The sequence below is a fragment of the Argentina silus genome, assembly GCF_951799395.1.
Source record: "Argentina silus genome assembly, chromosome: 2".
Taxonomy (NCBI): Eukaryota; Metazoa; Chordata; class Actinopteri; order Argentiniformes; family Argentinidae; genus Argentina; species Argentina silus.
Window position 1 is genome coordinate 21107740 of NC_139656.1, and position 13684 is coordinate 21121423.

The 13684-nt window shown below is 40.7% G+C and overlaps 1 protein-coding gene across 1 annotated transcript; it reads right to left on the reverse strand.

The window, feature by feature from the left end:
• Window positions 1-130: 130 nt before the first annotated feature.
• On the reverse strand, window positions 131-12444 carry LOC310801205 (integrin alpha-X-like; the record flags this gene model as incomplete). The annotated part of the gene is made up of 29 exons (XM_083665200.1): window positions 131-624; window positions 816-926; window positions 1058-1156; window positions 1296-1403; window positions 2085-2156; window positions 2411-2512; window positions 2640-2700; window positions 2892-2978; window positions 3121-3200; window positions 3382-3489; window positions 3566-3698; window positions 3817-3890; window positions 3998-4126; window positions 4291-4436; window positions 4576-4736; window positions 5003-5133; window positions 5227-5427; window positions 6052-6192; window positions 6500-6648; window positions 7983-8112; window positions 8724-8794; window positions 9137-9269; window positions 9439-9592; window positions 9862-10007; window positions 10107-10237; window positions 10451-10565; window positions 11390-11445; window positions 11734-11828; window positions 12338-12444. The coding sequence occupies 29 exons, from the start codon at window positions 12442-12444 to the stop codon at window positions 520-522; spliced, it is 3336 nt and encodes a 1111-aa protein (XP_083521326.1). The 3' UTR covers window positions 131-519.
• Window positions 12445-13684: the final 1240 nt, after the last annotated feature.

Genomic DNA, 13684 nt, shown 5'->3' on the forward strand with positions numbered 1-13684 from the left:
TGTCATTTATTATACTTTCACCATAAGCATCATACACTATAATCTGAAACAATACATTCCCAAATGCAGAGAAATGTAGCATGTTGGTGAGAAGTGGTCAAAATTAAGACTGGGAAGAAGATATTATATTTGTTAATGTCCCATTTCTTCAGTCTTTACAAACACTAGGAGTTGGGGTGCTGGACCATATACTAATGCTTCACATAGTCTGCACAATCCCTGTCAACTCTACTGTGCAGGAGTTTGGCAGACTACTTGCTTCAGATGTCATAAAATCGTATAAAAGCACCAAGATCCGAGTTCACGTGTCATCAATCATAACCATGGCCCTGACAGACCTAGTTAGAACCTCCCTCTCTCATGAATATGATGGCTGTGAAGGTTCTCAAGGGGGCCTTGGCACAGTGGAGATCAGGACACGAGGTACAGTAATGTAGTCGTCAGGTTCAGCAAGTACAGAGTGAGGCTGTTGTTGAAGCCTCCAGTGAAGTCAGACAGGCAGGTTTAGTTTATACTGGGCTACAGGATGGTCTCCTTCAGTGAGGTATTGTCAGCTGCAGTGGGAGCAGGTGCGGTCTCATCACGACCACCACTAGGGGGCTCTCTGCTTTTGAAAAATCCAGCCTGAAAGCGAAAAAACAATCCATCTTTTATCAAGATATTCAAACATATCTTTGTACAAATATAATTATAGAGACAACTGTAAGCTAAAAGCTATCATGAAGGAGCCCTGATACTAGCTCTCATTCTCACTATCCCTAGCCCTCTCTACAGACCTGGGCAGAGCTAGGGTTAGGCGGATGCTGCACTCTCACCTTGTACAGAACCCAAGAGACAATCACCAATACCAACAGTGAACAGAAAACAGTGAGGGAGATGATGAGTGTGGTGCGGGCTTGAGATGGAGTGTTCAGGATTGACACAATCTAGAAAGGAGAGAGAACATGTGGGTGATATAAGTGATCATGATGAGGATAAAGCTAAATAATGTCATTGGAACAGACAGAGAGGATTCCAGCATGCCAAGTTAGACAGTGGGAATACAGAGCTCACTTACAGTCAGGCTCTGAAAGCTGTTGGCTGGGTACTGGCTGTAGATACTCCGGTCAAAAGACAATGTGCCCCAACTCACCACCTCAACCTGCGCCTTTGAGCCCTGTGAAAACAGCACCACTGACATTGACCCAAAACCCATTAACCTGTATCTGATCCTTTTAACAGTGGCCCCTACAACACAGTGTGCTGCATACAGTAGAGTGTTCCACATATGAAGATCATATTTTGATTATTCAGACCTCTGCCTTTCTACTGATATTCCCAAGAAATTTGAAGATGGTTGGCTGACTGCTGGTCAACATTTCTATGGTGCAGCCAATCAGATGACAAATGGCCCCACTGCAGTGCTGTGGAGGAATCAGCCAGAAAGGGAACAGCAGTTACTGACTTGTAATGACAAGTGATTTAGAAACATGGTCAGGCCACTTGCAATATACAGGTTCTGTCGTAACTTCTTCGGTTTATTACCATAGCAGTGTGTTCTGAAGAGTGTATGTATAACCACAATTGCAACATCATTTTGCACGGATTTATTCATTGTGATTCAGCTGTCATTGACTACTGTGCAGTCATGGTTTATTCTCAACTACTGCGTATGAGTTGGCAGACGGATATGTTCTGCTAACTTCTGCAACAAGTTAGATTGAGGAATTCAAGGGTTAAGAGCGTGCCGACAGCACAGTATACAAGGGTGCTACATTGTTTTGCCCAGGAAATCAAAAGCGCACATGCTTTATTTCTAGACAACATCAATATGCTATTAAATATTTCCACATCAATGCTAATGTACACCGTGATCTGTTTATTCTGTGAAAGTTTAATTTCAACAAACCTACATATTCCATTAATAAATATTTGCTTGTTTAGTCGGTTTACAAACTTTAATTAACTATATACTCAGACCGTTGCCAAAACTTCTAGACCGAGGAAGTTACAGCAATTTAGCTGCCAACATGCTAGCGATGATGCAAATGGCCCGGTTATGTTAAGCCTAGTGTTATAATGTATCTTTTGGAGTTCAGTCTCACCTGAGAAAATGGAGTGCTGTTGTCCTTTTTTGAGAAGACGTCCTCCCTCACACACTTTCCTCTGCTGTTTTTCTGCAGCAATCACACACACACACACACACACACACACACACACACACACACACACACACACACACACACACACACACACACACACACACACACACACACAGAAAGAAATCGTAAGTTAACCATACATAATAACTAGAAATGTAATCCTGCTACCGATACTTCCTCCTGTGCTGATCAAGGACAGAGTGCTGATGGGATATTCTAAATGATGTTTAAATGATGTCAGGAATGTCCTGTTTCTGAGCTGGACTCACTGTTTCTGGAAGAGACACATTCCACAGGTAACCAGAGTCCATTTCCACTGGAACTACAAATGTAACATTCACTGGTGCTGCATCATATCCAATATTCTCCACCTCAGATGTGAAGAGAGAAAAAGACAATATGAAAAGATATGACAGGATTGATATATACTGTATTGAGAAAAACATATGATTGGGTAAATTCTATAGAAACTAATATAGAATAATCAAAAGGTGTTACCATATATATGTGCTCCAGCATATTCTGGTCTGGAAAACTGATGTATTGGGTGGAATCTCCACTGAAATATGATGATAGATAAATGTAAAATAATTTTTCAACAATACCAACTATTATAACAATAACTCAATATGCACAGTCCGGTATATTGAACAAAGAGCAGGACAATAAAAAAAAGTGCAGTCATATACTATGTAGTAGAGTTCTAGCAGTTGTACAACAATTACAGTTTGCCTGAGGAGTAACACCCACTTTTTCACAATGATATTGATAGGTAGCTTAACAGCTACAGAGGAGCTTGCAAAGTTATCCTGAAGGTTGTCCAATTCTTCATTATTGCTGAAGGACAAAGGAATAAAAGAATTAAGGGTGTTAAAGTTCACAATTACTCAATATCAAGATGTTGAAATGTTTGAGAGTGTATGTCACATCACTGCTTAACTGGAAAATGTCCGCCTGTATACAGTACATGTTGACTCACCTGATGACTGATACATTCACATCCAGTCTGTCAGTCAGAGAGAGAAGGTCAGATAGTGTGAATGACATCAGCACGGCCACCTGAGGGAGGAGCAGAGATGAGACTGAGTTCACCCTAGAGGGCAGGACACTTTTTTAGTTGGATCTAATGATCTGACTAAATTACTGACTGAGGGTCAGTATCAGTCATTATTGTTTGGCGACAGTCTAATTAGTTTCTCTTTCAGCTCTACAACGTATCAACAAGGGGGAGGATACTCACCTGTGCCCCCTGTCTGAGGACTTTTGAGCTGAGCGAACACACTGTGTGTGTGAGACTTTCAGGTCCTGTGGTGTTGGACACACAATAAACAGCAACCTGGCCTGAGGACTAAAACATACTTTTATTATGACATGATGCAACCAAAAACAAATAAGTTGATCTAATCAAAAGGGGAGGTTCTGACCTGTTTGGCCCGTACAAAGGTTAAGGATGAAGGGTGGACCACTGTCAGCTCAGTTCCTGAGGCATCCTCCCCACTATTGGCCACTTCCACAGACAGCTCCACTGGAAAACCTGGGCTACGCACCACCTTTGGACTGGAGGGGGGAGAGAGAGAGAGAGTAAAAAGAAGGCAGATTATACAAAAGCATCTTCATTAAAAACAGTACACACATAGATTTAGAACATCTCTATGATTACACATGCATAGCTTACCTGGTGAAGTTGACAGACACTTGTAAGTCAGAGACACACACATGGTCCTCACCACAAACCTTCTCTAGCAGTATCTAAAATGCACAACCACCCATATCATTTACCACAAACATCACTCAAAGTATTCCCGAACTCAAATTCAAATTAACTCACAGAACTAACACACACGCATAGAACTGACCATGTGGGTGAAGGAGGTGGGGTTGTCTGGACTCAGGACTGACTTCAGCCCACCTGTTCCTGGGATCTCCAGCCCCTTGACAGACAGCTGGCCAGACAGTGGCAAGGCATGGTAGTCTGATATACATGTCTGGGTAAAGACAGGCACATCATGTCAGTGCAGTTGTTCAGTACATTGAATGTAAATGTTTCCAAACACATACATGTATACAATATCCACAAACAAAAAAAAGCCTAGACTAACATGTAACTGAGCACTGCCATGCACTGAGACAGGGTGAAGCCCACACTGACCGGGATGCTGATGGAGAGGTTGTGGCAGGCAGTGCCGGTGACAGTCTCAGCCCAGTGGGAGGATTCTGAGCTGGGGTAGAACAGCAAGCGAGCTGGTATCTGGGCATCTAGCTTCACAGACATGGACACTGATGCTTGGAGAAAAGCTATGGCAAAAACCCATACCAGTTGTGTGATAAGATGAAGCACATCAAAATCACATCATTGAAGTTAAATTCAAACAAAATACAAAATTACAACTCAGTATACAGGCTGTATGAATAGTGCTTCAGTAAAAATCTTCACCCTGTATGTTTCCCATGTGAGTCCCTTGGACTGTGACACACAGAATGACTGTGGAAACAGGGGTGTTGAGAAGAAAGGGCCCTGCACAGTGGAAGACATCCTGGAGAATGATGGGCGGGTCCAGAGTGACAGACACGAGCACATGCATCACTGGCTGGGATCTGGGGTAGACACAACGACAGGTCAATCAGGAAACAACTCCTACTCACTTCTTCAATGCCTTCTCCATTGTATTTTCTGGTACCCATGCATCTTTGTCATATCAGGACTTCCAAATTGTGAGAAATGTTGAGAAATAAATAGAAAATGTTGGAAGACCGTCAGTTTATATTATGTCAATACAAATTCTATTGATGGTGTATTTCGATGTGTTTATTGGCTGTCATTTTCCTAGTATGTCTCGAATAAGGAACATTTATCCACTCACCTCAGTATAACAGCACTCCCCTTAGCTCCCACCACCAGGTCAGCCAGTCCGTCTGAGCTCAGGTCCCCAGAAGAATGCACAGACACCCCAAAGTGTTGCAGTCCACTGCCTCCATTTACCATTTGGACTCTCTGCCAAGTTCAGGACATAATAAACATCAGAGCTCAGACCAATGGAACGAGCAAAATGCTACAATTGTTACAACATGGAAAGCTTATTAATACCTGACTGTATTTGGTTTGGATGCCCCCTATGCGTCCCAGAAAGATATACACACTTCCCTGTCCTTTATTCTCCATTGGGGCTCCTACAGCTAATTCAGGCACTCCGTCCCCATTCAGGTCAGGGCACGGGGACAGAGATGCCCCAAACCGACCATTGACATTCCCATGGGCTCCATGCAGAGAGAGAGAACAGTTGGGTGCCTAAGAGGGTTAGACACATTTTGATACATTTTCTCAAACTATATCTAAAATCCTGTTTTAAGATACAGTGCATTCGGAAAGTATTCAGACCCCTTCACTTTTTCCACATTTTGTTATGCTACAGTCTTATTCTAAAATGGATTCATTTGTTTATTAATCAATCTACACACAATACCCCATAATGACAAAGCGAAAACAGGTTTTTAGAAATGTTTGCTAATTTATTCAAAATAAAAAACTATGAATCCAACAATGAATTGAATCTATTTTAGAATAAGGCTGTAACGTAACAAAATGTGGAAAAAGTGAAGGGGTCTGAATACTTCCCGAATGCACTGTAACTTATTATGAAACAAATGACGAGGAACTGAAATCTACAAAAGATTTCACACAGGATGTAGCTACAGAAACAGCAAAACGAAACTGACCTGCTGTGTGAGTTCGTATACTGTATAAACATATCGTGGTTTGGGTCATTCCGATTTGAGTTCAGGCAGCTTGAATTGAAATTCAACCTACTGTACGTACTTGTATTGACATTTTCATTATTTTCTATATTTCTATTAATCAATTGGATTTCAGTTCATCTTAAAATTGAATTCAGTATTATGTGGCTACTCTTACCCCAGTCTCCAGAGTGCAGACGCGGACCTCCCCCCCGACCCCCTGTGCATGGTACAATGGTGCCCCAATCAGCAGCAGCCCAGCATGGCCTTCCCCAAAAACATTCAACACACACAGCTCAGCTCCAAAATAGGAGCCCAGCTTAGGAGAGAGAAAGGGAAGGAAAAGGTGCAAGATAAATGCTACTGTAAGCCTGTTATTCTAGTTCTAATCTAGAACAATGCATTATCTCTAATACCTCTAATCTGTGGTAGAGAGGGAAGTAATCAATACAATGGCAAACAAATTATAAATCATGGTAAGACATACTTTTGGTGAAGGGGATGATGGCTGAGAGGAGATTGCTAGTCATTGACGACATTACCAATGGAGAGAAAACAACCTACTGTATGCTCTATAAAGCTTCCCAGCTGCTATCAGTCTCTACTTTGCAGACTCTCTTTCTCACCTGAGAGCCATGAATCCTGTGAGTGACTGCCCACGGTCCATGGAGGGGGTCCTTCTGGAAGGCTAGGACTAGCCCTGTGTGGTTATACCTGGGTGCTCCAGCAAAATACAAACTGCCATTCTCCATTTCTGCCACTGCCACTGAGTAACCTATACATGAATAAATATTCTCCATGAGATATTCACAAACCACCTAGAAGCAACTCTGAAGTGAACATAACACAGAAAAAGTAACCTGGATATACAGAGCAGTTTCATAAATACAATCATTAAGCCACATACTGTATGTGAACTATAGATGATGAGTTAACAGAGAAGTGTGAGAAGAGTATATTTCCATAAATACGTAACCAGACATACAGTGCCTTCAGAAAGTATTCAGACCCCTTCACTTTTTCCACATTTTGTTGTGTTATAGACTGAATTTAAAATGGATTAAATTAAAAGAATTTGCCATACAGCATGAGCAAATGGAGAGGAACAAAATTGCTCAGCAATGCGACCCTGAGGCCTGGGGAGACTTACAAAAATCTACAAAGTTGAATGGTGGAGAGGAAAAAGCACAGTCGATGGGACAACATCATCTCAGTCACTCTACAAAATTGGTCTATAACCAAGTGGCGAAAAAGAATCCCTTAATGGAAAATAATCTCTCTCATATCCATAATTGTGTTTACAACAATGAATTCAAGTGATACAGCAAAGAAAGTGCCTGGAAATGTGTTTATTTGGTTTTACTACAAATTACTAACTTTGGTGCAAATCCAGCACATGCATTGCAGTTTCTGCACCATCTCTCATGTGAGGAATAGTGGTAGCTGCATCAAGTTATGGCTATGTTTGTTACTGGCAGGGACTGGGGAGTTTCTCAGGATCAAGAGAAAATTATGAAATTTGCTGAGTTGGTAGTGACATCCTAATCTACACAGTGTGTAATTGATTCCTATGCAAATCAGAGACCCTATAAAAACAAAAATATTTATTCCCAAATTACATGAACTATTATCCTTGCATTAAGATGGACTCAATTCAAGTTATTGAGTGATTTGTTGATGACATTTTTGCATTTTAGCTCATTTTAAGAGTGTCATAGCAAAGGATCTGAATACTTAAGTACATGAGGTATTTCTGTGTTTCAATTTTAATAAATGTACTGACATTTCTAAAAATGTGTTTTTGCTTTGTCATTCTAGGGTATTGTGTGTGGGTTGATGGCAAATTGTTTGGGGTCTAAATACTTTCCGGAATCAATGTACAACCTCTTACCACAAACACCAGAGGATGTAGTGAAAAAACACATTTACTGCAAGTATTCAACCACCACATAACCATACACAGACATATTTTCTTATACACTGGTACCAGCTTGAAATCCTACAGTGTTATCAAAAGATACTTTGCTCTTGCTCATCTCTGTGCTTTATTGTCCCTGTGCTTGTGTTCGCCAGGAACCTTTAAAATGTACATATATTCATCACTCTCACCCAGATAGGAGTCCTCCATGTCTCTTTCCAGTGCAGAGGCATTGATAAAGGTGGCATTTGCCCCCCAGGCTATCTCTTCAATACCCCCTGACCATGAGTATGCCCCCACTGCCCCAAACAAAGACACATCCTTCAGAGGAGAGAGCAGAAAGAAAAGTGTTTCTTTCTTTGCTTGGGCAACTCTTTGAAGACTTCCAATGCTGGAAAACTATTACTGTATAAGTAGGGTTGCAAAAGGGAGGGAATATTCCTGATAAATTTCAGAACTTTGAGGGAAACATTCTGAACCTTCGTATTTTATTAGAATTTATTAAATTATCAATGCATTGTCTGAAAATAAAATACATTGAATCAGGATTTTTCCCCACTGATCTACAAAGCTTATTGGACATTTTAAACACAAAAGAAGAATATTGCAAATGTCTGAAATGATTAGCAAGCAAGCTAACATTAACTGCATAGAAATGTTTAACCATTTGTGACTCACAAACAGCATAAGCACAAAGACATGAAATACGTGAAATATATTTTCCATTTACAGAATAGTATTTATTATTTAGAAATAATTTCTGATAATTTCCCAAGATTTCCAAAATTACTGGTAAATTACCAAGGTTTGGGAAGTTTCCTGAAACTGCAGTTTTTTAACCTTAATTCTCAGTTTGAACTCTGCAGATCATGTAAAAAATTAAGCATTACATTGATAAGATATTGCATTCCAAACAAGTAGTTGTCACTAACCCCAGAGAGAGTCACACTGAAGCCACCCTGAGAAAGTTCCTTCTCAAAAGAACTGGAGTTGGAGTTAGTACCTGAATAGAGAGCATGCAAAAGAGACCATAATCAAGAATGCACAGAATATATCTGAAAAGACACAAAGTTCCATTCCAGCTTTATGATTGACACTTTTCCACTATCCCTACTGATAGTGTTATTTTATCTAATTTATTGGGCAGCGGTGTTTCCTGCCTGGATGATTTGAGGAGGCAGATATTGAGACAAAACCTTGCTAGGGGGGTTCAGGGAGATCACGCTCTCTTGCGTTCTGCAATTGGTCCATTGACTCAACATGGGCATTTATCAACAAATAATCAATCATTGATAATCTTTTTATAAAGGGCACCATAATGTAAAGTGTTAATCGGTTTGTTTACCTTCAATGTTAAAGATCTTCTCCCTGAGCTGATTCTGAATCGAGTTCAGAGCCTCAAAATTGCTTATTTCAAATACGACCTCTGGAGAAGATGCAATCTGGACAAGCTCCTGAAAAGAAACTTCCTTTCCAACCTAGGAGAGAGAGAGAGAGAGAGAGAGAGAGAGAGAGAGAGAGAGAGAGAGAGAGAGAGAGAGAGAGAGAGAGAGCACACTGCCAGTCAATCACTGAATTGCTTTACCATTTTGGGAGTAGCAGAGACAAATCCAAGTATCTACAGTAGATATCATTAGGTGATCTCACCCCAATGGCAAATCTGGTGACACCCATGCGTTCAGCCAATGGTATCACAGTGTCAAAGGTGTCTTTGAGGTCGTTGGATTTGCCGTCTGTTATCACAACCAACATTTTCCTTGAATTCTTCCTCATCCCTCTATCTTCTCTCATCATCTTCTCACTGACATCATGAACAGTGTGATGTAGAGGGGGAGCAAGTAAGGCACAGTCAGAGTTAGGGAGATGTCTTCCTGGCTCATGACCATGGCCTATATTCATAAAGCATCTCAGAGTAGCGGTGCTGAACTAAGATTCCCTCCTGTCCATGGAGTCTTGTAATCTAAAAGGCAAAACTGATCCTAGTTCAGCACCCCTAATCTGAGACACTTGATGAATATTGGCCCAGGTTTGTGTATCTACAGTGGCGTAGGGAGTGAGGAGGTGACTCACAGCACAAAGCGAATAGCTGAGGGGGTGTGTGTTTCACCCTGCTGATGGTTTACAGAGCTCATCAGGTTGTCTGCATTTGGATCTACTGCAAAGTTTTCAAAGTGGAAGACTGCGTTTGAGCCAGTGGAATACTGAGCTACTGCCACCTGTCAGGAGTGCGAATACAATAGACATAATATGAATAAAATGCTAGTGCCTCAACCTGTGGCATGTGCTATTGGTGAAACAGACATTGCGCTACTCACCTGTGCACGGGGGGGCGTGAACATTCTGATGATGTTTTTAATGAAACTGATCATGGTTTCAAAGTCTCTTTGTATAATACTGTGAGAGCTGTCAAACAGAATCACTGCGTCCAGGCCAAAGTCACTGCACTCTACAGCACAGAACCCAAAAGAGAAATTAAACACTATGACACACTGACCAGTGTACCACTGCAATGCTCTCACACATGCTAGATTTTGTTGCCAATTGCAAGTAAGAGTTTATTGTTTGTTAATGAACTGAATACAGTTACTGTATAGTTACAATTACTAACCCCAACAGAGCTCACACAAAAACAGAAATGTCATAAATTAAATCATAATACCTTGAAAGGCAGGCTTCAGTTTTTGTAGGACTGCCAGCTCTGGCCCCAGCTCAACACAAAGTCCATTGAGGTAGTTTAAAGAATCACAGCCATGGGCCAGATGTGGTCCACATACCTAGTCCAGGACAGGAGAGAGATTTGTGAGACTTTTGTGAGATTTTGTGAGACACAGTAATTGCAGTGACAAACTCAATAAACAAGGAAGACTCCAAGGGAAATTCACACAACACCATACATTTGTCATGTCATTTATCTCGAAATACCCAAGTATTTTTAGTGTGTATCTATATCTAAACACAACTAAGCTATGATTATTCAACAGAGGAATCATGGAGGAAACAGCTGATGTGGAGCACGAGGGTGCTGATGTGCCAGGTCATACTGTAGGTCACACTGTATCTGTGATAGACGGCAGCATGGGATGTTTGTGAGGAGCATGTTCCTGATTCTGATAGCAACGGGGGAAGGAAAAATGACAGGATAAGATCTCCCCTATACCCAAGGACCTTTCACTTTTCAAGTTCATCATGAAGATGACAGTTCGCGTTTGGCCCCATTTCATGAGAAACTGACAGTGCACAAATGAGGTATCCCGACCCTACAAACAATGGATAATAAAATGACCCCTGTCTCAAAGAAGCACTGATGTCATGGGAGGGCAGTAGGGGATTCCCTGGTTAGGTGGTGACAAGTCAATTCTCCACCCTAGAACTTAGTGTTGTCATGAGTCATGGATGGCATTTTTACATGTGTAAAAGTGGTCATCACTATTCATTACAACATCCTGATGTGAAGAGGGAGATGGAAGTCACATGAAAAATAGGACAAATATCATATTAAAGTTATAAACTTTGACTTAACATTTGGAAGTGACATGCCTGTAAGCCTGTCTTTTGACCAAAAATAAAACAAGTTTTTATTTTAATATTTGCAACTCACCATTGCTCTGTCAGCATTACAAGCTAATGACAATCCAAATGCAATGTCTGGATCCACTAAAAGATAAAACAATTTGCAATTCAGATTCAATGAACACAACCTTCAGCCCTTATGAATTCAGAAGAATGTTACAACCATGCTTGAAATAAGGAAGATGTGAACACACATACAGAAGTGTGACAAGTGAAGCAATTCAATTTGTGATGACATGTGGCATGTGAAAAAAGGAAATATGCTAGAGTTTCGGTGTAACTGAAGTTACCACAAACGACACAACAGCAAGGATGCACTGAGTGTTTATTGTTCTCTTTGATTTTTTCAGGGTAGTGAGTACAACAACTTACCTTGCACAGGTAGGGCTTCACAGTGCTTACTGTGGTAGGAGCACTTAAACACCATCCCTGTCCCATTAGCTTGGAGGGGAGCTGTGACCAATATACTACAGAGAGAGGCCCAGTGATGTAGAGACATAATTTGAGATAGAGAGAATCAACTTATTATAATTTTTAAGAAACTAAACTCAATTTAATCAGAATCTGACAGCATTAAGATATGAGCTTGTTCTGATTGAAACGAAAAAAACAAATTACCAAAAGTTCTAACACTGAATAAGAATCATCAGAGAATATGACACATTGTTTTGACAGTATTGTTGGTGATGAGAAAAGTATGTGGGAGATTCACACCCGTGGGAGAGTGACAATATATCATCACCAGTACCTCCAGCAATGAGACGCTGCGTTTTTTTTTCTTTTAAAGAAGAGTCAGCCCACAAGATATTGGGAGAAGGTTAACTGTACTGAAAAAAAGCTATGTGTATTAAGATTGATGTAATACGCAACAATCAAGGAAGCTGAGTTCGAGTTCAGAGAACGGTTATTACCCACTTTGATTACACTTACGGTCGTCTACAACTGAACTTCATGTGATGACAGATGAGTAGCTTACCTTTCTCCCTGTGCTGGTCCAAACTGACACACACGATGGCCAAAATGTGATCTTGCCTCAGTGCCAACGAATATTGTGGGATGGCGAATGTCTATGTTGAAGCCCATGGTCAACTGTGCGACTGTGACAAAAACAAGTTGATATTTGACTAACATGTCCATATGTATCAGACAAAATAAAAAATATATATTGTTATTTTATAGTTAAAATAACAATATGTCATGCAAAAAATGTGGCTTCTTCAATAGAATAAAACATGTTCAAAGGATTTTGCCATTTTTCTACCACAAATCATGTTACAACTAACTAACACCCCGACCCGATCAGACCAGACTTTGGTGTCCTTGTAACCTATCGACTGTGCAACTGTAATGTAGCATCCAATTGTAGTTCTTATGACAAACAACTTAGTTAAATCAGCGATTTGCTGATACCCCAAAACAAAAAGCTATGTATAACATAAACAAGACATGAACATTTGGTCATGAGGGTAATCTCTGATGAGAGCCCATAGGCCGAAACTTGAGATCCACGCTGATTTTCGGTAAATCTCGCATTGAAATCAATGAGAGATTTGCACCGAACATTGCGCGGATCTTAAATTAGGATTTCGGCCATATGCCTAAATCAATTCACAGTAACAATGGCCTCTTTATGAGCCTACTTACATTGCACAAGTCCGATTAAACATCGTAAGTGGAACACTTTCAGTAGGTGGTCCATAATGCACTCGCCCATTATTTTGAAATTGAAATGGCGATTAGCTACATATATTAAAACAGCCTTCAAAGAAGTTGAAAAATATCGGCACCAAATCGTAACATTTGTATCGATTCAGGGAAGGAGACAAGTCGATGACTATCCCGCCGTGGGTCCCCTGAAAGACTGCTGGAGAGGTGCGCTTTTACGCACACTGTGCCGAGTGAAATCGGAAATAAGCAGTTGTGGCGGTGGTGCTGAGTCAGCTAGAGTTTACGTCTCACCATGAGTAGGCCTACAGATGATGAACTGACCACTGACCTTTGTCACACCCCAGGCCTATTTTGTAACATAAATTGTGCAAAACGTTATGAGGTGTTTTATTACAGGAAGGATTGCTTTTTCGCAATGTGAATTAAACCTTCAGCAGCGGTATCATATTCTGCCATATTAATTAAGGTGTAAATGAATTGCTTGTGTGAATTTGAACATCGTCTTACCATCTCTTGTAAATATTGAGAGAGGATTTAAATACTGTATGTTATTCGGCACACTAATGAAATGCAAAGGGTCTCGCTGTCCACTCAGTTCTCTCACAGAGCAGAGGACCAAACACGGGAGTCACTACACAGCACAAGAGGGCGTAGT